Here is a 27,811-nt window from a genome sequence, read left to right on the forward strand (position 1 = left end):
GGATGTTCCCATGACAGCAACTGCTTTAGTCGCAGCATAATTTCCAACATAACTCCTTGATTTTTCAGTCCCTCATAAGTTTCTAAGCTATTAGTTATTTGGGCTAAAATATTCCAGACTTAGACTTAGACTGTCCTCCATTACGGAAATGCACCTATGGGGAAACCAAAGCCATCTAACAAATGTTTTGTTGCAAGAATACACTGTTGGGTTGTCAACCAGCCTTGCAGGATTATCTGCCTTTCACTGAGTGTTACCTAAATATTTTGTGGGTTGGAAAAATATAATCATAGCTAGCATTCCAAGACTACGAAATGATGATGCATTAAAAGGTTAAATTCTCCCATTGAATTCAGCTAAGCATAGAAATTTAGCTTACACTGTCCAGATGCAAAGAAGCTTATCCTCTGAGGATAAACTCTGAAAAAGGAAAAATGGATATCAACAAGGATTAATACTGTAGATAGTGCATTTGTTCAGAATTGCCTAATAGCCAGCAGAATTGCTTCTACAAGCAAGTGAATGCTTCTGTACACAGAGTAAACGAGATCACTGCCTAAAGGTTATTCAGTACTAGTGGAAAGGAGGTGCAGCCAGCAGCCGTTTTTATCTGCCACAGACAATATGTGGTTTCGTAGGATGTAATGTTGCTGTTACCAATTTTAAAAAATTGTTGGGCTAAGGTAATTATTAATTAATCACCAGTTCCCCTCCCACTCCAAAAGACCCCTCATTCTCTTCCCCCACCCAAACACTAATATTAGAGATGAACCCAGATCTCAGCTGTTCAGGGTGAGCCCATTTCTACACCAAAGTTTTCCATCCAGTGTTTATCCATGACATAATGTCTACATTCACCAGAAGACTGGGGATTCCTGGTGTGCAGCACTCAGAAAACATTTAATGCTTTATTTTATCAGATGCTCTTTGATATATTTGCTGTCACGTGGAGCAGGTTGCCAGTTGTAATTAGCTTTTCCTTAAAATGTCCTGTTTGTTTTGTTGGGTTTTGTTTGTAAATATATTTGACAGCCAGGAAAACTGTTGGTAAACTCAATTATTGAAACTTTATCTCTTGATCAGGACTAAGCTGTGTTAAATATCAGAAACACTGATGGTTTAATGCAAGTGGCAGTGTTACTTAAAAGTGAATGTTTGGTGTGTGTTTTACCATCCACAGATTTCTTTAAAGGTAAAACCATTTTCAATCACTGGCTGCCAGGCATATGCTACAGCAACATCACATTTCAGTTGGTGTCAGAAGCAACATTCAACAAAAGCACATTAGTGGAATACAGCGGTGTCAAGCACGAACCCAAACAGCACAGAACAGGTGAAAAAATTGTGTGTGTGTACTGTTCTCTGCAAGGGTGTACTCTGGTTCCACAATCTGCTGTGACCAAGGAATAGTATCCAATGCCTAAAAACAGGGGCTGGGATCTGAACTCCTGGTGCTTTTCCAAGCACTGAGGGAAGACTGGGTTTTACCAGGTGTCCTGGAAGCAAGAGGCCTGGAAATCAGAACACTTGGTTCAGCAACTAGCTGTGAAAGGGTGGGGTAGTCTAATGGTTAGAACTGGGTTGGGGGTGGGACTATACACAAACATTACATGTATTAAATACAATGCTAATACAATAATATAAAGTATCTAATAGAAAGCGCGGTGGGTGATTCCATTCTAAAGCTTGCCATATGTAGGAAGCAAAGTCTACAGAAAACAAAGTCTGTCCGTCTCTCAGTCTGTAATTCATTATTTTTTCAACCAGAGAAGTCACCATGCTGAACACACTGTTGGTTCATCCAGTCTGGTATCCTACCACAAAAGTCAATTTAAAGGAAGCCTTTCTCATCAAATGCTCCTGGCCAATTGCACAAAAAGGCCGTGGAGGAAGAAAATATCTTGCTTAGCTGAGCAGGTGGTCAGTTTCTGCGGTAAAGCGTGAAGGCTGAGTCCTTTTAATTTTCAAGATATCAAAATTTCAGGGATTGAAAAGTCTTGTTTTAAAACGGGGGCTTGTTTAATTCAATTCTGGAACAGTGCCAAATGGTCCTGTTAACCTTTGGAACCATAGAGAGTTTCTGAGGTTTAATTTCTCATGAGTTACCAAGGTTGGAAACTAAAAGCCAGATACTCAACTGAAGTAAATTGGCAGCTTTCCATTGACTTACGGCACAATGCCAAGTACAGCAGCTGAGATTCTATCACTGTGATCCTAACATAGGCATGAAAAATTAATCTGCAAGAATAAATGCATTAGAATGTGGTTTCTCCCTCACCTCCTTCTCACATGTATTCTAACATGCTTTTCATGACTAGTATTATACAAAATGCTGGAGTTGGAATCCAGTGCATTGTATCTTCTGAAACCTTAAGGTAAAGCTTTTATGTGATAGTAAGGCTTAGTTTCATTCTAGATGATTGTGCAAAGTTGACTGTTAAATGATGAAAAGCACTTGAATAAGCAGAATGATATAACTTTAAGCCATAAGTGGTTAAACCATATATCAAAACATATTTTTCCCTGTTTCTCAACTCCTGAACAATTCTACAGGCATAATATTCCATACACCGGAGGATCTAAAAGGAAGAATGAAAGAAATAAAGGACTCAGCTTTGCAAATAAGCATTTCAGTGTCTTTACTCATGTGTTGCCATAAGAGTGTTCCTAATCTACCTAGCTGTATGCTATTCTATTTCACCCTGTTCAAATCCATGAAAAGCCATTCACGTGTCAACTTCTGAAGGGTGCTGCTCTCATAGCTACAAGACCAAGTCAAATAAAGCTGCAAGGAGAAAGAAGATCCACCCAGCCTTTACATAAACGGTTTTTGAGAGACTTGAACTGAATAGAGTACAATAAAAAATCGGCACCTAATAGATGGAATAGGATATGCCCCAGAAGTGTAAATTAAATTACAGTATCTCTACAGCTACATTATGTCATAGTGTATTCTCTGTGCTGTGTACTCCATAGGCCCAATTCTTCTTTCAGTTGATAGTTGTTTTGACCCCCTGTGAAATTTCTCTAGTTTAATGTGTATGTAATAAGAACAAAGAACTGGAAAGTATCTACATATATTTTATCTCTACTGCAAACTACCCATGCTCTTTCCCATGTGAGTTTAATAACCACTGGAAAATCATACAAAGTATATAAAACCTACTTATTTTAATGCATTTTAAACCTACTTTTTCTTTAATTCTCTCCTAGTTCCATACCCGCCTCGAAATATTTCTGTCCGGATCATACCTCTGAACAAAAATAATTGGGAGGAACACAGTGGGAATTTCCCAGAGGAGTCATTTCTGGCACCACAAGATACAATAGGGGAAAAAAAACTTATCCATTTTTCTACGGATCCACCTGAAATTCCCACAACAAATGCTTCTTGGCCAGATTACCATGATAACAGCACCGAATATGAAACTGCATCCCAACCATACTGGTGGCCTAACGAAGCTGAATTTTCAGAAAATGAAGATGAATTTGTCAATGCAGTTCCCAGTGAATATGAGAACACCAATGCAGCCAATATGTCTGGGAAACTTGTGCCAGAATCTCCTTCCTTCCTCCCTGTGCAAATGGTGCTGAGCTGGTTGCCACCAAAACCACCCACAGCATTTGATGGTTTCCATATTAATGTTGAAAGGGAAGGTAAAATAAAATAGCTGTATTTTTTCTATATCTGCTGCAGATTATTCTCCACCTCAGAATAATTAAGTGGTTGCAGACTTCAGGCATTTTTGGTTTTTTCTTCAGATTCCTTGTGTCTGCCAAACAGAGATGACAAATACACAAGAACATGCTTCCATCTAGCAATACCTTATGGCACTTATTTTTGATCAGATTGGAAATACCACAAGAATAGGTTTTCCTGCCTATGACTTGGATTACCATAGCATCAAACTAATTCTGATATATTCTTCATATTCTTAGTTGAGGGTCTGTATCCTGAATTGGCAGGAGAGATTAACTTAAGTCTCTGATAGATTCTTGCTGTCTTCAGTTTCAGGAATCCTACTTATGAATGAAATTGTGGGGTACTGAGCAAAAGCTCTCAGGCTACATTACTGAAGAATTGCCAATTCCAGCTATTAAAAAGACCATGAGTTTCTTAACTTTTGGACTCTATTTGCTTTCTAAGTATTGAGCCTTTATGGTTCACAATTTCAAGCTTTTTTCCCTGCAGCCATGAAAGCTAGAGTCTTTCTGACTGAAAACTGAAGTTCTCATAAAATAATATGATATAGGGCAGACTTGTGCAGCTTTAAAGTGACTGGGGACCACATGCTCTAGGGGCTGTACCAGTGTGGGGTGCACACTTCATGGGCTGCACCAGTACAAGCCATGGGGCCCCTGAACCACACAGCACAAATGTGGGTGACCTCCGCCCTGCTGCAGTGCACATGTGAGCACCTCAACCTCACCCCCTGCTCCCTGGCTGGAGGGGGGCGGGGGCGGGGGCTGAAGACCCTGGCTGCTCTTGCAGCCAAAGCAGTGGAAGGATTGGTGGCTCACGGGCCCCTAGTTAAACAGCCCTGATTTAGGACAATATGAAAAAAACACCAAATATCATGAGAATCATAATAAAGTATTGGCAGTACCATTGTTGCTGGGAAATCAGTATTAACCTAAGCCCATGCTGGCTAGGTTGTAATTTCACATGGGACTTTCAAATGCAGGCCTGAGTAATATGACCCAAATGTAGGGCATCTGGGTCAAGAAGATGTCTAGATAGTTTGCAGAGACCACTTCTCCATTCTCCAGATTGGAAGAGGTGATGAGGGATGGGAAAATTTGTGCTGGAAGGAGTGTGGAAGGACTCATAAAGGAGCAGGAAGGTATGTATGCCAGAGAGCTTTTCATCCATATATCTAGATGATTTTTTACTAAACCCTTTCTGAGAACTAATTTCTTAGGCTTTTAATTTTGAGCAGGGATTTTTTTTTCTAGAATGATTGGAGGAGAGAGAATTTTTAAAAAGCTTTTTCTTTGTCTTTCTGCTCTTTTTCACTTTCACAGTCATGGCAACCCTACTTTGTCTTCAGAACTACTGAATGACATTTTGACTATGGTTTATTATTCTTTTATACCTGAACACCAACCTCAGTCATGAATTACTTTTGGACTGATGGCAAAGAAAAGTGCTTGCATAACTTTAGTTCTTTTTGTCCCATAGCAAAGACAACATTAGTATGTCTGATATAAATCAGTTCAGCAGTATCCAGGAACTCTCAAATTTCAATTAATTCACAGTTTTTCTTCTTCTTTTTTTTGTTTTAGAGAACTCCACAGAATTTCTGACAGTAGGCGAGGATACTCATGAATTTGTTGCTGAGCTAAAAGAACCAGGAAAATATAAGGTGTCTGTGACAACATTTAGCTCCTCTGGATCATGTGAAATTCGAGCAAGTCAGTCAGCCAAAACACTTAGTTTTTACATCAGTAAGTATGTTAAGTGATGAGTCCTACATGATATGTCTTTAACGGTATAGAGGGTATGATTAATAACATGTTGAATAAAGTAATTCATCAAAATAATAGACACTGTTGAAATCTTCTACAGTCTTAATAGAGCTTGCTCTTCAGGAATTTTTCTTTGTTAGAAAAGAAGATACACTAAAGCTGTATAAGCAAACGTAACTTGGTGGGATTTGATCTTGCAAATTTGCTTTAGTTAAGAGGTCATGGTTGGTTAAATAACTGGAAGAACCTCACCTGTTCTTCAATAGCCAGTTCATCTGAGCCTAATCCTTCTTGTCTTTTATAGTAGTGTTAGAGTGATGTAGTAGTTGTGATGGTCCAGTGAGGAATATGGAAGAGGCAAGTATTTTTAGGGTAATATCTTTTATTGGACCAACTGCAGAGCTGGAGTAGACTTGGACAAGCATTTGAATGAAAGACAGTGACCTGATGAAGGATGTCTTGCATTCAAAAGCTTGCCTAATACTATTTCAGTTACGCAGTTGGTCCAGTAAAAGATATCACCCTAAGAAATCCTTGCCTCTTGCATGTTTTATAGAAAGAATTGGAGATGAGCCTATGACCATTGTGGGTATTCTATGTAATAGTCTGATAGACCATGTAGTTTCCATTTTGTTTTGAAAGCCTTACTACAGCACATACGTTTATTGGCTCCTCTCTCATTCTCCTGTTTACTCCCTGAAAGGCTTAAGATTCACAGCATTTTGAATGTATTTTGTCAGGAAGTCCTGTCCACTCCATCCCCTCCTCCCTTCATACATATTGGGTGCAGAGGTGTGCTTGCTCTGGCAAAGGCTCCCCAGTGGTGGAGGGGACTACCATTCTGCTTTCTCCACTTGTTCCCCTGTCCCCAAGATGCACCAGTGGTATGAAATTACCCCTCCCTTCTTCTCAGTCTAGTGAAATGTGCTTGCATGGGAGGGGGAGTGAAGTGCTTCCCCAAACTGTGAATAGGTCATGGGTTTAGCAGTTGCTGCACAGCCAGTGTTCAAGCTAAAAGAAGAGATGCTCCCTGTACAGATTCACTCAGTGACTTCTCTCTGTTTTGGGCTACTCTCCTTCCATGATGTACGGCAGAGGGCTGAAACTTCTTTGGCCCCCTGGGCCAAATCCAGACCCAACTCTGGCAATGGGATGAGTGGTAGTGGCATTAACCACAGCTGGGGTTAATATCCTCTGTTGCTGATGCACGTCCTCAGCAGTACTCCATACACCAGAATACAGTAGTGTATTCAGACCACATGATATGGCTCCGCGGACCATATGTGGCCCATAGACCATATCTTTGGTACCCTTGCTGTAACACATAGCAGTTCTACTCTGATGGGTGCCTTCAAAAGCACCTTCTGTCATGGATAAATATTGTACATGCTTCAGTAGCTTGCTTCAATTCAATCCCACCCTTGTATCTTTCAAGTCAACGAGCTGTGCAGCTCAAAATGCATTTCTGGGTCTCATTCAACATTTGCAGCCATGATACTGAAAACTGCAACCAAAGGGCTGAATATGGCTTATGGAGCCGTAAGAGGTAATTTGCTGCTAAACTGTCTCCGACTCCCAAAATATGGCCCCTGCCACACATATGTATATTAAACAATTACCCGGTTGATCACACAATACATTTAGACTGGCCACGTGCACATAAGGGCCATATGCACATTTGGATTGGCCACATGCCCCAAAATGTCCATCCAGCTATAAAAAGAGCCAACCAGCTATAAAGTTAGTGCTTGAAAATGTGTTACAACTTTATAGCTGATTTTATCCATTTCCATTTCACCAGCAGAGACCAAGGGACAAGGAGATCAAGCTGTCAGGGGATTCCTTGTAGTCAAAGGGTGTTTCTTTTTGGTGGAGCAGTGTGAGGAGATACCATTGCTGCCATCTAGTAGTCTAGTACTTTTTACTAGCACTAAATACACTTATAAAAGAAGGAAGTTTTAAAAGATGTAATTTCAGGCAATTGAAATGCATAGGCAGAGCCAGCCTTAGGGGACCTGGCACCCTGGGAGAACTTGTATTTTGAAGCCCCCCGCCCCACCGGTGGCAGTGCTGCTGCAAACTGAGTCAGAGAGGCAGGCAGAGGCATGGACCATAGTCTGGCAGGGAGGAGGAGCATCATGGTGTCAGGCAGGCAGGTGGGCAGGCTCCACTGGTGTTACAGGAACAAAGTAGATGGCCTGGAGGAGGTGCTACCCTGCCCACACTGTTTGGTTCAGCTCCTCCTGAGCAGCAGCTGGAGGTGGGGGGCCAGCTGGCCTGGGCAATGCTTCTCCTGCCTGGGGCAGGGATCAGCCAGGTTGAGGAGGGGTGGGGGAGAGCACTGCTGTGAATACAGGCTGCTCACGTGTGTGTGTGCATGTGTATGTGTATGTGACACCCTGACCACAGCACTCTGGGCGCTCACCCACACCGCCCACACAAGAGGCCGGCTCTGTGCATTGGATAAAGCCAAGTAAATGGCCTCACCTCATCTCTGTTTGCTTCTCTGGGAATGTTTTAGGTCCCACTGGAGAATGGATAGAAGAACTGACAGAAAAGCCCCGTCATGTCACTGTGACAGTGCTAAGTTCCACCACTGCCTTTACATCTTGGAAAACTTCACAAGAGAGCAGCACTTACAACACAATTGTTTCTGTGGTGTCATTGACCTGCCAGAAGCAAAAGGAGAGCCAAAGGCTTGAAAAGCATTACTGTACTGTGGTAAGGGATTGAAAATGTAAGCTGTAAAATCAAAATGTTGTTGTTTGATATACTCCACTGTAGAGATACAGGCTGTACTCTTCTTACAGAGCTGAAGAATTGTTGAATAAAAATTTGTGAATTTGCTGTGATCATATGATTTTTTAAATCATTTTAATTGTTCATAAACACATGAATATATCATGAAAGCAAATGGTTTGCAAACTGTCTGTAGGCAGAAATGAATTTAAACTAAGGGCACGTATTTTTGTGGGTGTTATCTTTTATTGGACCAACTGCATGGTTGGAATAGACTTAGACAAAGTTTAGGGTATCTCAGTACTCTTAAATACCACAGTGCGTAAGCCAAGCTCATCCACTTAGAATAATTTACATACCTGATAAAATAAGTCTATTCAGACTTAATTTGCTAAGAAATAGAAAGAAACGGCTAAATAAGTGTATGAGATGCATTTTTTTCAATGTAGTTTTCCCACGCCTAACTAGAACTTAGCCAGGTTTCTTTCTGTCCTTTATTTCCCTACATGTTTTTGCCTTCCCTTGTCATTGCTTCCTAAATCTACACTTACACTAGTGTATCCAAATGCATTAAAATAAGCCATTGCTTGGGCTGACAGCTGCTCTGAGCAATATCATGTTGATGATACAAATAGTTAGAAATTGCAGTAAGTCTATTCCAGGGGAAAACAGCATTCCACAATTCCATGAAAAGATGCAGAAAAAATACTTTTCCCAAGGCTGCTGGGTACAGTTATTAATTGTTAACTCCTAAATCTTACATTCTTGTCATACTGAATCAGACTGAGTGCATCTAGTCAGCCATCCTGCCTCTGGTGCTGACCAATACCTGACATTTCAGACCAGAGGCTTTTAATACTGACGCTTCAGTACCCAATGTTTCAAACTGGGGGAAGAAATTTATAAGACCCATCTAGACAGTATGTGCAGTGCTCTGTATAAGAGGTGAAGGGGGGCATTCCTTTCTGATTCCTACAGGTGATGAGGGAACACCCTAACTCGAGAGGAGGTCACAGAACTGCCGATGAATAAGATGACCACAGACTAATCCCAGACTTATTCAAATCACAGTAACAAATTCTGTTAAGGTGCAACTGCACTGATTTCACTAGAGCTCTAACAGGGATGCAGTTGGTGCTCTGCACTCACTACCATGTAATGTGAAAAATCCATGTGTTTCTATTGCCAAGGCTAGCCTTATACTGTAGCATGATATTCTCGAATCACTGGTAAACATGGTGGGAGGTTTTGCTGCTTGACTGATCTTGGCATTTGAGCACTCTGGTTCCATTTCTGCTGGAACAAATGGGGAAGGATGCCACTGATACGGGGTTTAGAATTATGTACAGGTCTCCCTCACTTTATGCAGGTTCTGTATGTGTGAATTCACTCTATGCAATGACCCTTTTTATACCAAAAATTCATTATATGCAAGGTAAATTATTTCTTATGTGATCTGTGTGGTGGAAGCCTGTAGTCATTTGCTTTGTGTCATGCATTGTGAGAGTGATGCACATCAAAATATGGTCTCCAGTGTAGATGTGTGCTTCTTGCTTGTTGTCTGTGACACGTGTCTCTGTAGTTGCCGTTCCCATTATGATAACATTCACCCCCACCCTGTGCTTGCATGTACTGTCTGCTGTTGGTGAGTACCAAAATTGTCTTGTAAAAGTGGTAGAACCGGGTCTCTGGGTCAGTACATTTGACATCTTGGAACATATCTCTATTTGTTACATTGTAAAGTGGGTTCCCTTTATGTGAATTTGAGTTATGTGCTGTTTTCCAGGAACACATGAAGTGAGGAAAACCTGTACTTTGTGTCTGAAATAGTTAAGTTTTATTTCAGATCCCTTTTTCCTGTTTACTCACAGGTAAATGTTTTGTGTCTTCTGTGCCCCCCTTCTAACAGGTGAATTCAAGCAGCAACATCATTGACAATCTTGTTCCTGGTGCCCAGTATCAGGTTGTGGTTTACTTACGAAAAGGACCTTTGGTTGGACCGCCTTCTGATCCTGTTACATTTGCCATTGGTAACCTATTCAGCTATTGTTTAAAACTTATATTTTCTTCAAACAGTTATATGTTAGATCTCAAGGTCTGAGCAGCACTGTGTATTTATTGGGCGGGACTGTAATGTTGGTTTTTAAAATACAACTGAAACTTAGACAGAGAGAAAAAATAATTCCTTAGATTTGTTACAAATGCTGAGAAGAATTATCAGAGTGCTGTAACGGTACCTCCAGTGAAAGGGGATGCTGCCTATTTTAAGGTTAGGTTTCCAGTCCATAAAGAATTATCGCAAAGACTGACATATTTGGGGACCATGGGTTGATGCCTAATTTCAGAAGGGCTCAATATCTGTAATAGCCAGCGACTTCAGGAACTGAGGATTTTTAAGCCACTTTCTATTGAAGCTATTAATTTGGATAGGGGTTCAGGACTTAACTTTAAATTCCTGGGGTTTCTAAGAAAAAAATGCATCTAGGAGAGATGTAGCCCAGGAGGACATTACCCCAGGGGCTAGAGGATCTGGGTTGCCTTGCTGGATCTGCCAGTGTCCTGTGGGCAACATCATGTGTCTCTGCCTTGGCTTCCATAACTCTAAAATGGAGATGCTGTCTCTTTTTTGTATTTGACAATGATCTCTGTGCACTTTGAAACTGATGGATTAAAAAGTCTTACTTAAGAGGTATGTGGGCACTGTTTAATGACCTAGAGGAAGAACTTTCCCCCAAGTGCTTATAATTCAAGATCCAATGAAAGTCCTAGGTAAAGAGGCACTTCAATAATTTTTAGTTTACATCACATTTAAAGGCTTGTTGGCACTTTGCCCTCTCTTTCATTATATTTTGTTATAGGAACTAATGGAACTAGAAAGAGATTCAATGCATAGAATTAAGCTATGAGGGAAATATTTAGTCTGACTTGCATATCTGTTCCATTTAGAAAATTAAATGACTTGTGAGAAAATCAGAGACTAGAAATTATGACTGTTAGATTCTTTAAATTGTTACTGCTGTCTGTGAAGGAAAGAAGCACTAGAACAAGAGAAAATGGTAAAATAGACCAAATTATCTTTTGATCCTCTATGTGAAACCAATAACTGCTGAACCTCCACAGATTCCCCACCATTACTGCCCATTAACACCATCCATCAGTTATACACTGTCAATTACATGGTGTGGATCCAAATAAATAGTCTGTAAACTAACACAGAAGGTATTTTTAAATAGAAAAAAAATGATGGGGAATTAGGAAAACAGTGATACTTTAATATAGTTGGCACTTTGGATACATTTCACAGATTTCCCATATTTGTGCATGTATTTCAGCTTTCACACTTTTTTTTTAATCAGCCAAAAACACTTAAACTTTCAAATTTGTGATTTTCACTTGACAAGTATATAGAACCAAAAAAATCTGTCTCTTTGTTTCCCCCACCTATGCTTGAGTCTACGCATGAGGAATTCTCACCAAAGGCAATAAAAATAATTTCTATTCATAGTTACAAAAACTCATTGGATTTTGCAGCAAAACTGAATGATTGTAGGATGGAGCAATAGTTTTATAAGACAGCTTTCATGTATTTGAAGTTATTTGAACTGCAAAAAATTCATCACTGACATGATGAATGCTGGAACAACTGCTATGGTGACAAATGATGCAAGACTAAGCAATTGTATCTGAAAACATAGTTTTTCCCATTTTGACCCTTTACATGATATTTTCCAAAAAATATAAACAATTCAGAGAGAAACCTGAGAAGGTCATGGAAGGGTTGATTTATGAGAGGTAGAATGATTTTATGTTCTAAATGAACACAAGTAAGTCTGAGTTTTATTCCTGGATTTCACTCCTGAGCAGTATGGGTTAGTATGGGGCCAGCAGTATGCAGCCCGTGGAACCATCGGATCCAGTCTTTGACCAGGGTGAGGCATTCCAACCTGCAGCTGGAAAATATTTCCTACCCTGAGGTTAGATTCTGCCATCCTTCCTCATACTGGGCGCATCTACACATGCAAATGTTGCAGGGTGGGTAAACCCACCCTGGGAAGGCATCTGTACATGTGAGGATAGAGGAGAAGATTTGCTGCTTCTGGCAACAAATCGTGCGTGCCCCCTCCAGCCATGCACTATCCCTCTGCAACAGCCAGGGAGAGCTCTAGACTCACTCTGGGTGCCCCTGAGCACAGGGCCAGGAGACAGGTGTCTCCTGGCAGGGGCTGGGAGATTGTTCCCTGACTCCAGGAGCTGCTTGCTGCTGGGGTGGGCTCTGTCATTGGAGTTCAGGCAGGGACAATGTCCCCCTGCCCTGGCAACAGGGCGCTCCTGGCCCTGGCTCTCCTATCAAGGACAGGGGGCTTGGAAAGAGCTGTAGGGGAGGGGCAGGTCCAAGCCCCCTGCCCCTATCCACTGGTGGGGCAGCTATCAGTGAGCCCCCAACTGGGCAGGGATTCCCCGTGCAGCTAGGGACTCACTGCTAGCTGCCCCACCACGGGATCAGGGCAGGGAGCTGGGAGCTATCCCTACCCTGCAGCTGTTTCCAAGCTCCATGCCTTGATTGACCAATCAGGGCTTCGGGCTGGGAAAAATCTGTGGGGCTGGGACCTTCCCCTGACCAGGACAGTTCCTGGGCTGCATGGGAAAATCTGCACATGCAGCCCAGAGCTGGCTGGGGCCTGCCTGAAATAGAACAGTCCCCAGTCACCTTCAGGCTGCATGTGCAGACTTCCCTGCACAGCCCAGGGCTGGCTGGGAACTTTCCTGGTCAGGGGCAGGTCCCAGCCAGCTCCAGGCTGGGCAAGGAACTCTCCCTGTGCAGGGAGCTCTCAGCCCCGGCTCTGTGATTGCAGTAATGGAGCATGGGTGGGGAACTTGTTCCCAGCTGCAGCTCTGCAATCGCAGAGTAGGGGCTAGATTGTTCTCAGGCCATGCTCCACTTTTATGATTGGGGAGTGGGGGCTGGGAGCTCCCTGCTGCTGGGGCAGGGGAACATTGTCCCTACCTGGGCTCCTGTGGCAGAGCCCACTCCAGCAGCAGGCAGCTCCCAGGGACAAGGAGAAATCTCCTGCCCCCTGCTGCCCAGCTGACTGGGCAGAAGTTTGCTCCCAGTCTGCCTTCTACACGTGCTGTGCTGCACAGTAACTGATTGTGAGTAAATTTGCTACTTGTTTTTACAGTTGGCAGATTTACTCACGTTTAGGGCAAATTACTGTGCAGTAAGTATCTGAACATGTAGATGGTGACACATATTGCACAGTAATTTGTGTTAATCTCAAGAATCATGTGGATGTGCCCACTGACTAAGTACTTACTTTAGTATTTCAGCTAATGTCATGGGTTAAGTGTCTTCCAGTATGAGTGGAAGTCGCAGAATTTGCCCTGGTGTGGTCTATTTCAATTTTACTACCTGTAAAACAGAAATAATATTACAACAGTCTTAACTTTCAGGTCTTTCCATTTCTATTTCAGGTTTTCCTATTTCTGCAAATAGAATGCATTCTTTACTGAGTTCTGCATTTGCAAAAGTACAGTGGTATTTGATGCATCAGGTTTTGGATACTTCCCTTGAGACACTCTAAAGAAACCTGCTTTTATCTTTTCTTCTTTTATTTATTTATGCTGAACATTCACCCTCTGAAAAATCATTCCCTTTCATGCTTCTCCAGGTCAGCACCCAAAAATGGATATATACCCTGTCTGAAAATTTGGCCTTAGGACCTGATTAGTGCTGTAAATCATTACTGTAGCATGCAGTCCTAATGACTCTTTTTGAATCTGGCATGGGTTTAAATATGCACAGGAATAATAATTTGTAGAAATTAATCAAAATGAGTTATAACTTGCTTAAAAGGAGTTATGATAATAGTTATCGGCTGCGTCTACATGAGCAGTGGACTGCACAGTTATTACTGTTGCTTAACCACGTACTAAATGACTGCACAGTAACTAGTATTACTATGCAGTACTGTTGCCACATGGGGTTTTTTAAGTGCTACTGTGCCATAGCTCATTACTACTGCAAGGTAGCATTGCCGTCACCATTTGTGCCCAGTGACGTTACAGCACTGTAGCAAAGAGGTACGGCACAGTAGCTCATTGCAACTGTGCTGTAGCATCTCATGTAGATGCACTCACTGAGCCTAAAATATTTGTAGCTGCTAATGAGAATACTAATATACCCAATTTTTGGTTTCTAGTACCCACTGGAATAAAGGATTTGACGCTCTACCCTTTGGGACCCACTGCTGTGGTTCTCAGCTGGAACAGACCCAACCTTGGCGTGTTTAGGAAGTATGTTGTAGAGATGTTTTACTTCAACCCATCGACAATGACCTCAGAGTGGACAACCTACTATGAAATAGCAGCCACTGTCTCCTTAACTGCATCAGTGGTAAAGTAACTGTTAAAGGTTATAACACCTGCTTGGTTCTAGTAATATTATTTCTGGCTCTTGTGGGCTGACTAGCAGATATACTACACCCATTAAATCCTGGACATTTTCTACAAGCAGCAAAGAAACTTACCATGATACTAGAGGTATTTCCATTTTTGAACACATGGATGAACACCAAATTCAGAGGAAAAGAAGTGTTAATTGAAAGTGTAAGGGAGGCTATGGGATAGATCTCCCCTCCACTAGCATGTGGGTAGCTGTGGATGCCATTTTTTTAGCTTGTACACCCGTGGGGTTCCAAGGTTCAAGAGCAGAAGCACAGCGAGCTCATTCAGCACCCGGGGCAGTGGTATGCATGTGATTATGCTGACTACTGCAGAGCTGGGCTGAGGGCAGTGGGAAGGGAAATCTTACTTGCTCAAGCAATCTGCAAGAGAATTTGCAGGGAATTTTAGTGGAGAGGGTGAGAAGAACCTTTTCACTCATCCCCTTGGCCCCCAAAATCACTGCTGGCTGTAGGTTGCTCTTATGGCCAGGTAGGGGCAGTACAGAGTTGCCTCTGTTATGGTAAAGATTCCTAGGTGGGTTCTGGCACTCCCTCTTAGTGCCTGGACTGGTGCCCTGCTCGCCCTGCCCAAGTTATGCTACTGCTCAAGGGTAGAATTCTTTCCATCCTCAGTCCTTTCAGGACATCCTTATTCAAAGTCCATTTGTTAGGGCTGTGCTCAGCAAGGAAGGATTTGACTCAAGAGGATGAAAACACTAAACCTTTGCCTACAGATTTTCCTATCTGTTGCCACAGATGTGCAATCAAAGTCCGAACCAGCTACAGCATCTTCATGGGAAAATAGCACAAATTCCACCTACCTAATTAGTACGGATCAAACACGTGCTTTTGGCATGAAGGGTAGTCCTCAGTAAGCTACCCAGAAAACTTGTTGAGTTAGGTTTGATGGCTCTGATCCTGCAAAGTTTATGCATGAACTTCAGCCAGGGAAGTTTCATTTCAGTTGACAGAGCTACTCGCATACTTAATGTATGTTTGCAGGCCTACAGCCTTTCAGTAAAGAGCAATTTATACTTCCCTTCCACTCCCCCCTCCTCTACCTTGTATACATCAAGAGAGATGCTTAGATTGTCAGTCAAATTTTACCTTTGGACTGAGAAAAAAAGGCAGGCTATTTTTGCTGAAAATAAAATGAGTTAAAAATATGTAAAAACAAGAATAGCTACTATTTTATGGTAGTGAAAATAATGATTTACAACTTGCACATAACTCCATTGTTGGTATACACTTATAATGCTGCTCTCAAGAGGACCCTGTCCCAGTTGTCTGTTCCTGCTCCCACATGCCAAGCCCAGGAATAAGGTGGTGATGTCTCCCTGAGGACATTCCCCTTGCTACATCTCTTGAAACCTGTCTCTGGCAGCTTGAGAGAGCAGTCTCAGAACAGTTTTGCTGTTTCATTTCTGGGTTTGGTGTAATGCCAAGCAAGAGCAGGTGGGCAGGGGTGTACTACTTGACACTTCTGAGAGTGCCATGGAAGTGGGATAGATATGTAGTCTTTATGGTTGCTTAACTGGAATTAGGCACTTGACTAAATTGAATATGTAAAACTCTAGGAAAAATTGAAGAGAAAATAATCTTCTGAGTGATTAAACTGTCAAAATCATGATGCAGCGCAATTAGAAGAATACCAAGTGATTTTTAGAAAGAATGGCATTGAATATGAAGCTTCATGCTAATATAATTGTCTAGAAAATGAGCTAGCATTGTCCATTCTTGTGTTCAGTTATTCATACTACTGAGAAAGACATGCCCAGATAAAGGGAGTTAGAGCTCCTTTATCTCAATTTCAATCCAAGAACTCGCAATGCTGTGCTTGAAAAAAAAAAAATTCAAAATTTGAAAAAGGAAATGGCACACATTGGAACTCATCTCTGATTAAGTCCTGTAACATTTCAACATATGTGCTTTAATGAGATTTTTAATGGTTTCCATGAAGTGAAATGTCTCTGAAGCAACTTCATAACAATTAATCTTCTAGCAACATGGAGGTTTTAGAACAGTGCCTTTTGGGGGCGGCCCCTCAAAAATACTAGTTGGCTTTAATGAGGACACACATGTTTTTGTGAGAGATTTTGTGACCATCTTAAGTTAAAGGTGTTCTAAGCTTAATTCTTCCTTAAGCGTGTTTATACACATGCTCCAGAGATATATGGCTCTTGGAACCACTCTAATTAAAGTGTCCAGAGTGTCACATGTATCAGCGTCTCCTTGCTGAAAAATAGCAGCCAGGGTGCTTTAACTGAAGCTCATTTGATGAGCTTCGATTAAAGCACCCCCATCGCCATTTTTCAGCATGGAGATGCGGATACTCATGATGCTGAAGTCTGCTGGAGTGTGGTAGTTAGCACGCTTCAGCAGACTCAATTAATTGAGTCTCCTTCTACACACTGTAATTACAGTGTGTCAGAGCAGCCTGTCTGCACGTGTATAGGCACCCTAAGTGTTTTTAGTGGTAGGATTTTTTTATTCAATTTTGCCTTTGCAGTTTGTTTTGAAAGGGTGATCACGTCCTACCTGGACTGCCAGAAAAAAAAATAGTGGCTTCAAAAATTCAGGGCCACGTAACTCCCGTCTCTTGCAAAAAATCATAAATGTAATGATCTATGAATTTGTCATGATTCACCTCATGAAAGGACTAGACTCTGTTAGGAAAAACCCTATGGGAAAATCTATATGGTTTTGTTTTGTATCAGAACAAAACATGATCATTTAGAAATGTGCTATGAAATGCAATATTCTGAAATATATTTGTTATAAGTCATTTGAAATATGTTTTATTTATAATAAAATTTGAAATAAAAAACTTTTTGTAAATTGGAAATTCCAAAAACAAGCTTCGTCTTTAAAAAAAAGTCATTGACTTCAACAGATTCCCATGAAGTTTCTCAATTTCATAAAATCTACCTTTTCTGATATAAACTCCCCCCCCAAAAAACAACCAACCAAATAAAAAAGAAGCAAAAACCAAAAAAACCCATGAGAAACTTCTCAATCAGCTGTAGAAATCAGTCAGAGTCTTCAGATACGGACAAAAGAGCATGCTCCAAATGTTTGTGTGTCCATGGTAAAGTAGCATTCGTGTACTCAAGGAGTCAGCAGCTTTGTATTCGGAGTTGTTCACGTGTGAGTAAATTCACATACATCCTTAAAGTGAATGTAGGTCAAGGTCTAAATGTTTCTAGAGAGAACAGAATGTGTATGAGGAATGGGCTTGTATCAGGCAAGATAGGCATGTGTGCTAATTGAGCTTTTGTAGTGTATTATTACTGCCCTCTTTCCAGGAAGGAGAGAAGCATGAACTCGTTTTCCAAGCACCTATCAGAATTTAGCTTTACTTCTCCTTCCTGGGCCAAATTCATAATAGCATAAGAGGATGTAGTGCCATTGAACTCCGTGGGCTTAACTTGCACTGTGGCAATAATAAGTAACAGTCACACTTTCTGTTGTCTAACTTTCTACTGAGTGACTCCTTGCCTTTTGTTGTTTTTTTAGAGAATAACCAGCCTGTTGCCTGCTTGGTATTACAATTTCCGGGTTACCATGGTAACTTGGGGAGACCCAGAATTGAGCTGTTGTGACAGTTCCACCATCAGCTTCATAACAGGTAAGCAACAGTATAACGGGTAGATATGAAAGGTAAGTGCTAAGCAAATATTTCTAAGGCATACTTTTTTGTTTTCTTAGACATTACATTTTGCTCTGAGATGGTCCCATGTTTATGATGATTCATCATAGGTCATGCAGTATTTTTTAAATTATGGATCAGATCTAGGTACCTAGCTCCAGCGAATCACAGTGGTTTTGCTCATGCTTCCATGCAGTATTAATTTTGCTCTCTAAATTACTGAGTTCATGTCTCTCTGATCAAAGAAGGGACCAGTCACTAACCCCTGGCTGGCAGGGTTCAAGAGCTATGAAATTTGAGAGCCTTGAAAAAGCTATTCTTAGACTTAGACCTGAAGTGGTACAGAAGTTTTGGGAGACTTAACCTGAGCCTGAAGTTAGCTTAGAAGCCTGGCTTAGCCAGAAACCTGCTTAGCTTGAAAGGTCTGTTCCAATCTTGAAAGACTTTATTTAACCTTCAGCCTAAATTGATGCAAAGGCCAGCTCCTACCCTAAAAGAGTAACTAAAACTAACCTGGAAGCCTGACCAAGTCCTGTAAAAGCTTGTTCAGCCAAGATAACAGTTTGCTGTATTTCTAGGGTTGATTTTCCTTTAACTACTATGCCTATGAAATTGCTAAGGCAACTGGTAAAATTATTTTTATTTCCATGAAATAAGAGGGGGAAACCTTGTTTTCAATGTTCCCAAGTCTTTTTTTTCCTACATCTGTCTCCTTCACCATATGTGCGGTCAGTGGTCTCCATTGCACACGCACATTAAATTTAAGAACTGTTTATTTTTAGGGAGAAGTATGGTTGGACATATATTGCATAGCACAATATTTTTACACTCCCAGCTGGGGTTTTTTTGGCTAAGAGTTTTCACAAGTTTACTATTAAGGATAAGGCTAAGGCTAAAAGACAGGGCCAGATACTCAGTTGTGATCAACTGGCACCCCCAACAGGCCTGGGATGTTGGTCAATGCCCCTTCATTTCTAACTCAAATACTTTAGATTTTGGTTCTGCATTCAGCTGTGCACTCAGCTGTCAGGACCAGGGCTGCCATCAGGGCTGAGAACAGAAGCAAAGTTGTACTGGGTTTGACAACACCATTTCCCTTCTGCTAAAAAGAGGTAGCTAGCTGTGTTAATCTGAAGTCGGGCAGAAGGCAGGATAGCCCCTTAAGGGCTAACTCATTCAGAAAGGCAGTGTCTAAGGTGCCACTCTACCCTCCTGAGGGTAAGTGGTGGCAGGTGGTTGGGGTAGTGGGGCAGCTGCAGCTCTAAACCTGAGCCTGAGTTGGGGTCAGAGCTGGAGGTGCAGCAATCTTCTATTCCCACCATCCCATCCCCGCCCCATACTCAAATCCAAGATAAGGGTCTTTTTTCCTTATGTGGAATGGGGAGAGAAACCTGGTCTTGGATTCAAGTAAATACGGAGTATGTTTATGTGTGAGAGTGCATGCATGTGTATGTGTGTGTACCTCCTTTGGTTAGTCTGTAAGGTACAACTCATACAGCAAATCAGTTTGGCGTCTACGTTCTTCAGCAGAGAGACGTAGTTAGCTGTTGTAGTCTGAAATCAAGTTGAAGGCAGGGGGATTTGTACTTTATAGACTAACTAAATTGAAGATGTATAGCATAAGCTTTCATAAACAGTGTACTTCATTAGATAATATCCCTTCATATGCTGCTTCTTATGAAAATTTATGCTATACATCTCTAATTTAGTTAGTCCAGGGCTCTCCTAACTTCTTGGTGGCTGGGGACTGCGGACAAGGGGGCTGCATGCACCCTCCTAGTCTAACCGAACCTTCAGTGAAAGCAGCTTGATTTCTCCCCCACCACACACACAGTCTCACTCTGCTCTCAACTAGATATAGCGTGTAGCAGCAATCCCCTCTGTTGCCACATGCAGTACATATGCAAATCAACCTGCTTTCTGCCATTTAATACAGATCTCAAGCTTATGTTTAAGTTTGTCATTTTTCAAGGTGCAGGCAGATACTGAGGCATGGAATGAATTATTAATGGGACTGTTCACCTTTATTCAATGGGAAAAAATGGATTTTTGACAATATCAGTTTGTCCCCCCCAAAATTTCGGTTTGGGGAAAAAAAAATTATGCAAAAACTTCTTTTTTTTAAATGTCACAAATTCCACCCCCCCACCCCATACATACACACATCTCAGAAAGTTCTCCTGTTTTCTTCCAATCAAGTCTAGTTACCAACAGTTCACAGAACCTGGATGTGGTGGCAAATAAGGATGTTCGCACATGCCTTCTCCAAAAGCTGACGTTACACCAAAATCATTGTGGCTGAAGATGATTCCAGAAAAACAGCCGGTGTTAATTTGAAGATATCAAGAAATGGAGAATCCCTCCCTCCCCTTGCTTGTTTGTTCCATTGATTAATCACTCTTGCTGTTTTTTTGTTGGGTTGTGGGGTCTTTTTAGCAGGCTTTATTTCTAGTTTGAATTGTCTGGATTCAGCTGCCAAATGTTGGTTCTACTTGAGCTTTTATGTCTCTATTTCCTCCTGAGGTAACAGCCACGTCCCAAAAGCCTTTTTGATAAGCTAAACCTCTTTTAAGCCTCTTGCTGTAAGACACTTTCTCTGGTCTCAGATTGCTTTTGTGACTTTTTGCTCTCTCCCTCCAATTTTTCAATATCCTTTTGAAAATGTGGACACCCAGGACTAGTTACAGGATTCCAGTAACTGCTTTACAAAGGTAGGAGAAGTAAAATCAGCTCCCTACTACAACTCACTATATATCTCTTTGTGTATATGTAAGCTAGGGACAGACGTTCAGAGAACCTGAGCCAGAATGGGTTCACTCTTTGCAGGTTAGTCTAAACTGCACAGCTTAAACTGATCCATAATTGGACAGATATTATCCGCTAAATCAGGAAATGCAGGCATGTGCCTGCAGTGGATGAAGCTGGGGGGAGCTGGACCATGCCTGCCAGCCACTGCCAAATCAGAGGGAAGAGAGATACCCTCCAAGGCTCTTACCCCGCCTGCTGGAGTGGAGGGGGCACGGCCAGGCACCAACCCGGGGGTAGCAGGATGGACAGGATGCCACCCACCAGCTGGAAAGGGGAGAGAAAGCTGCTGCCAGACTAAGAAGTGGGGGGCAGTGGAAAGTTGTTGCTCTAAAGCAAGCATGTACAGATTTCCTTCACTTTCTGCGGATTCTGTATGTGCAAGTTCACTCTTATGCGATGACCTTTTTTAAACCAAAAATTCATTATATGCAAGGTAAATTCACTCTAATGCAATCAGTGTGGTGGAAGCCGGCAGTCAGCTGCTTTGTGCAGTGCACTGTGGGAGTGACGCTCACCAAAATATAGTCTCCTGTGTTGGATCTGTGCTCCTTGCTCATTGTCTGTGACGTGTTTCTGGAGTTGCCATCCCCATTATGGTAACATTCACCACCACCCTGTGCTTCTGTGTACTGTCTGCTGTTGGTGAGTACCATGTTAGCCCTTTTGCTACAGCCTCACATCAGAAGTTCATGTTGAGTTGTTCACTATATATTTCTCAAATCCATTTCAGCCACTTCTTTTCACAGTTCCCCATGCCCTCTGGCTGTACTGTCATCATTATTATTTATCCCCTGCAAATATTTTGTCTCATATGTAAATGTTATCAGCAGTGATTTTACTTCCAGATTATTGATGAAAAAGTTATAGCAATCAACTTACTACAGATCCTTTGAGATCTTCTGTAGAAAAGCTCCCATTTAATGATGATTTCCCAGACTGTCATTTCATACTCTGTCAGTTAGCTGTTTCTTAATCTAATTAATGTGTGCTTTATTGATAGTGTAATGCTAATTTTAAATGTCAGATACCTTGAAAAAGTTTAAATATATAAGTTTAATTGATCAAGTCTACACTTGATCGATCAAACTTGTAATTTCATCAAAACATGAAATTTGAGTTGTTTGGCAAGATGTATTTTCCATAAAACTTTGTTGGTTGACATCCATTATATATAACTGAATCTGGGATCAGCTTTTACATGGAATTGCCTGTCAAACTAGCCTATCATTATTCTGGGCACTTCTTTTGCCCTTTTTGAATACTGGCATAATAATTCCAGGCTTCTGGAATTTAAGATACATTTTCTCCAAAGTCTATTAAAAATTATTGTCAGAAAACCAGAGGTTTCTCAGCCAACTCTTTTAGGAGTCTGCTATGCCAGGTATTGCTTTTAGGAGCCTGCTATGCCTGCTGATTTGAAAACATTTATCTCATGCTAAGCAGCATCAACTAATTTCATAATTACCACTGGACTGCAAAGCACTTCATCAGCTTCATGTGATATGAGTACATCACCTGGTGTCTCTGCAAAACCATAGCAGAAATATTGATACATCATTCTTAACAACATTATTTGCTCTGCACACTTTGAGTATGTTACTATAGAGAAAAAGCCCTGCTGTTTTAAATACTAGGAGGCAGGGGCAGATGCAGAGGGGATGTCAGGGAGTGATTGCACTGCCATTTTGGACTAGGGTGTAGGGGTAGTAGCCAAGGACAATTTTTAAGTTTCTGAGGCAGGTTAAGGCCCCCCTCAGTCTTCCCCCTCTTCTCCTCTGTGCTTCGCAGCACATCCCCTTCCCTCCCCCACTTTCCCACAGTTCTCGGTTTACCCAGGGGTCAGCACCAGTCACTCCTGCCTTGCTCGAGCTAGGCTACTTGAGAAGCCAGACCCAGGTGGGGACCCCCTCCATGCCCTCTCCTCCTGGGACTAGGTTCAGGGAAGGCGAACCACCTATTGCCACAGCTGCTAGTGTCATCCCCAGCTGAGCCTGACTTCCTGTGCAGTCCAGATGAAACAGGTCAGTAGCGGCTCTGCAGCCCCCACTCCTCCCCAACTCCTGGGTCAGCCAGGAACAGTGGTAGGCAGGGGATAGGACATTAAGTACTGAGGGAAAGGGAAGGAGTGGCAAGAATGGGACATGATTCTTACTTGATTCCTGGACTTAAAAAGGCCCTGGATGCTGCTCCCAGCTGTGGGGTTGGGAAGGGAATGGCTGGAAGTGGGGGGGTGCATCTACCCCTGCAGCACCCGTTGCTGCTCCTCACTTTTCAAAAGCCTGAATCTCTCTATTCTGAGAGGTTCCCCCCCTCTTCCTAGAAGCATATCCAAATATTGGCTCTCATATAAGACTAGAAGGCTGCCCTTTGTCATGGTGTATAAATAGATCATTGACATGAGAACTTAAAAGAGTATCACAGGACTTGGGCTCAGATTCTGCAAAAAGTCATAAAACAAACTGCTTCATCCAGACAGGGTGTGTTTACACACAGAATCAATGCACAGTAAGGTTACTGCGCACTAAAATAAGGAGCAGTAAGATGTGGCCAGGAATTCATCTACACATGCACCCTCTTGGGTGCAAATTTGCACCAAATGGGAGAGGCCCAGTTCAGGGCTGCTCCTGCCCTGATATGCCCCCCTGCAGCAGCCAGGGGAAGCTTCACCAGATGCCAGCCCAATGCCTGGCAGGGGGCATAGGAGCCAGTCCTGATGTGCACAAGGCTAGGAGAGCTGTGCTGGCTGCAGAGGCATCTGTCTCCTGGCCCCATACACATTGGGACCCATCTCCATGTGCACGGGGCCAGGAGACATCTGCCCCTACAGCTGGCACAGATTCCCCCACATCAGGGCTTAGCTAGGCAGCAGTGACCTTCTGCTGCCTGGGTTGGCTGGGAGCTTCTGGTCAGCCTCTACATGTGTGCTACTGCTCATTACCTAATGCACCATTTATCTGGTACCTGTATATGTTGCTATTAGCAAATGGCACATTAAACTAATTTAATGCACAGTAAGTCCAGCGCATGTGTAGACAGTTACACTTAACTGCACTTAGATTAATGTAATTCACAGTAATGTGTCTTGTATAGATGGACCCACAGTGTGAAATTAGTGCTCATTGCAAGATTAGGGCCTAACCAGTCTGTAGCTGTTGGAATAGAAAGAATATGTTTATATACATTTGATATTATCTTCAGGATAAATGGAGTGTTAAGACTCTAAACCTGTATTCAAAGAAATGCCCCATTAGAAAACCAGTATTTGCCATCCCACACTCCTGCAACAACTATGATACATTGCTGCCATTAAACTTAGAAATGCTGCAGCATTATAAACACAGCCAAGTGATGACTAGTGATTTTTTTAATGGAACCTGCTGTAAACAGCTGGCTTTAAAAAGTATTGTAGCCAAGGACAATCAAATCAAAACAGCCTTGACTATAATGTGACAGAAGTGAAAAATGTACTTACTTTGAAACTAATTTATAATCAATATCATCAGAAAGTGAAGCATGTATAAGTCTAAGATGTTAGGCAAATTTTTGTGCTTCTTGGTATGGTCATATCAGTTTTTATTCTGAACTTGTCCTTTGTTCACTCATATGGATAATTAGAGTTTTTGTCTAGTCTGTCTTTATGCTGATTTATCTTTTATTATTATAAATGTCAATTCACACAAAAAGGAGATGGATAATCTAGTCTGTAAGCAGAGAGAAATATGAGGTAATCATCATTATATTTATTTGTTTCATTTTAGTAGTTCTCTCAGATAGTATATTATAGGTTAGCACAGTTTGTGCCTAAGAGACCTTGGATTCTGGCAAGCAAACAAACATGGGATGCACTGGAGAATCCAAAATAGAGAAGTCCTCGTTTTTAAGATGCTTAATTCTTAGGGGCATCATGAGTTTTCATGAGGGGCTTGATACTATGTGGTACAATAAATGCCATTTAAATTGCTTTTAAAAACAGCATACACACATTTGCTACTATCCCATGTGTATTTTCTACTATCCCAAATGATCACTTAAATATCCATCCTCCTTGGAATCAAATGTTTACATGCAAGAAAAATTCATATGCTTGACTAGCATCTGTGACAGCTACGCCAGTGACATCTTGTGGCCAATAAATATTTCACCATCCTGGTTCTCCACTGCCTTGAATCTTGTGAAGCAAATACCAATTGGTACTGTATCAGATTTGTAATGTTTTACATTCTCTCAAAACTTCTTCGCAGAGATGCAAATTATTTTACAAGGTGCAAAGTAACACAGTATTGAGTCAAAAGTGATTTCATGATACTTAGTCAAAAGAACATACTCATACTGTGTTTGAAATTTTGTTGTTTCAGTCTTAGTGTTTTGCTGAAGTTAGTATAGGCTTAGTTGTGGGTTTAAGACAACAGCTTCCAGAGGGATTAAAATTAACTCTTGTATCTGTTCCAATTTTAATGTAAGCCATATTTTGAAAACTTAAGTGATTGTACACTGGTGCTTCAATTAAGGTGGATGTCATCCTATTGAAAAACCTGTATTTGTCCAAATCTTTTTTTTTTTCCAGAAAAATAGTTATTTCAATGGAAGTTTAGCTGTTAAAAGGAAATTTCAAAAGGACATGTTAGTATCTAATTGACAGTTCATAACAAAATTAAAATCTTTGTTTTAGTTTTTGGGGGGTTGTTGTTTAAACATACTAAAATGCATTACTTAAATTTTAATAATTTTCCACTTGAAATTTTGCATTTATTTTTCACTTCAGATATCCTGTCTTTCATTAAAAATATCGCTAAGAGCTTTTAAAGTTTTTTAACTAAGTTTTTAGTGTGATTTTTAATATCAGTGTGAAATTTCCTGCAGGAAAGCTAACATGCTTTTTAAGTGAAGACAGCTAGTGAAGCTATTGTATTTTCAGCTACTATTTGTATCTGTATATGTCTAATCCTTCTCTTGTACTTTTTCCAAAAATATCCTTCAGTGATGAGTAGCTGAAGCTTATGATTGGACTAACAATGCTCTTTGTAACATATTTGTCTTATACTTTCAGCACCAGTGGCACCAGAGATCACCTCAGTAGAATATTACAACCACCTTCTCTATATCAGTTGGACCTATGGAGATGACAGTACTGACCTATCTCATTCCAGGATGCTGCACTGGATGGTCATTGCTGAAGGAAAGAAAAAAATAAAAAAGAGTGTAAGCATTAGTAACTTTACATGAATAACTGTCTAGATTTATTAGCTATACCCTTTCTGAATAGCAAAGAAATGTTTTTATGCTCATGAGACACTTTGTATTACAAACTGTGGTTTGGTCGGGGAGCATCTGCAGAAGTCTAATGGGTCAAATTTCCTTTGAAATCAGGGCTGATAATAGTTACGTCCTGAACATAGCCCAGCTGTGAAAAGCTTCCTGCTCTGAAATCAACAGCAAAAATGCTCATCAGCTTTAGCAACCCCAGGATTTCAGCCCTTATTGGAAATTTTAGTAGTATGCAGATCCTGTTCTGACCCTCTACAAAGGGGTAAATCTTGCCATTATGAATAAGAGTGTTAGATGAATAAAAAATATATAATAATCCCCTAAATTTTCTTTTACTCAGGAACTTGTGTGCTACTGCTGCTGTCCCTGGCTGAGTCTGACTCCCCCTGTAGCTACTTCCTGCAGCGTGTGGCAGGACTGGGTCAGAAGTGGTATTGAAACTTTCCTCATATGTGCATCAACCATGGACAGTTGCAGCAGCATTAAGTGCCTTCCAGTTCCTTCCCTCAGCCAGCAGAGGACACCTATGCAAGGTGGGGGTGGGAAGGGAACAGGCACTGGAAGACAGAACCCATGTACTGCCATTGCTGTCCCCTGCTAAGCCTGGCACCCTGCACAGCTGCAGAGCAAAACAGGAGAGGATCTGGGGCTGTCCCTGGAGCCAGAGCAGCCAGGAACAGTGGCATCAGTAGCAGAACAGTGGTGCATCTACACTTCTGCACCCTGCCTGGATCTACCTCTGGCTCTCACATATAGAAAACAAGTAGCTCCATTTCATTGTACAAAAGGAAAACAGACATAACTCTTGAAAATTTAAGTGAGATTTAAAAAAAACATATTCAAAGCTCTAAAATATAAAGTACAACTAACAAAGCAGGTAAGATCTTATTTTAATAATAGAAGAATAAGCAAGTTAGACTGCCTAGAGAAACTGTGGACTCTCAATCACTGGAGGTGTTCAAGAAGTAGTTGGACGGCTAATTGTCGGGGATGATCTAAGCATAGCTGTGCCTGTGCTCTACTATTGTTATTTTTCATGCTTCTGGGCTTTGCTGGTTGCCACATAGGGCTAGAAGGGAATTCTGCTGCTATATATGTTACGATTTTATTGCGGGGGGTTTTACACCTTCCTCAGAGACACTGAGTGTTGGCCGCAGCCAAGACTGGGGATTTTGATTGGGGTGTTCCGGTGCTCCTCCTGGGGCTTAAACAAGGAGGCTGCTGGCTAGAGGCTCTTGCCCCTCTGCTTAGGGTAAGTCCTATTGCCGTATATGGGGTCAGGAAGGAATTCTACCCCATGGTCAGATTGGTATGGGCCATGGGGGTTTTTGCCTTCCTCTGTAACAAGGGGCATGGCCCTCTTTCTAGGATCTCTGGAGCATATATTAACAGCCTTTACAGAAGCAAGATGTTGGCTGCTGTGGTCCCCCTGCTTTAC

General features: G+C 41.6%; 1 protein-coding gene across 4 annotated transcripts in view; it reads left to right on the forward strand.

Annotated features, from left to right (window-relative positions):
- The window catches only part of PTPRO (protein tyrosine phosphatase receptor type O), a 263,577-nt gene that overhangs the window by 169,469 nt on the left and 66,297 nt on the right, over nt 1–27,811 (forward strand). For all 4 annotated transcript variants that reach the window (XR_016441869.1, XM_090043530.1, XM_090043531.1 and 1 more), the window contains 8 exons: nt 1,181–1,333; nt 3,214–3,657; nt 5,287–5,448; nt 7,991–8,190; nt 10,118–10,238; nt 14,409–14,602; nt 18,168–18,279; nt 26,156–26,307. Coding sequence is in view for 3 of the 4 variants with exons in the window: in XM_090043530.1 (XP_089899656.1) it covers nt 1,181–1,333; nt 3,214–3,657; nt 5,287–5,448; nt 7,991–8,190; nt 10,118–10,238; nt 14,409–14,602; nt 18,168–18,279; nt 26,156–26,307 (1,538 nt within the window). In the remaining variant the exon portion in view is untranslated. The remainder of the gene's footprint in view (nt 1–1,180; nt 1,334–3,213; nt 3,658–5,286; nt 5,449–7,990; nt 8,191–10,117; nt 10,239–14,408; nt 14,603–18,167; nt 18,280–26,155; nt 26,308–27,811) is intronic.

Source organism: Crocodylus siamensis, chromosome 4 (assembly GCF_052110815.1).
Source record: "Crocodylus siamensis isolate JL-2025a chromosome 4, ASM5211081v1, whole genome shotgun sequence".
Taxonomy (NCBI): Eukaryota; Metazoa; Chordata; order Crocodylia; family Crocodylidae; genus Crocodylus; species Crocodylus siamensis.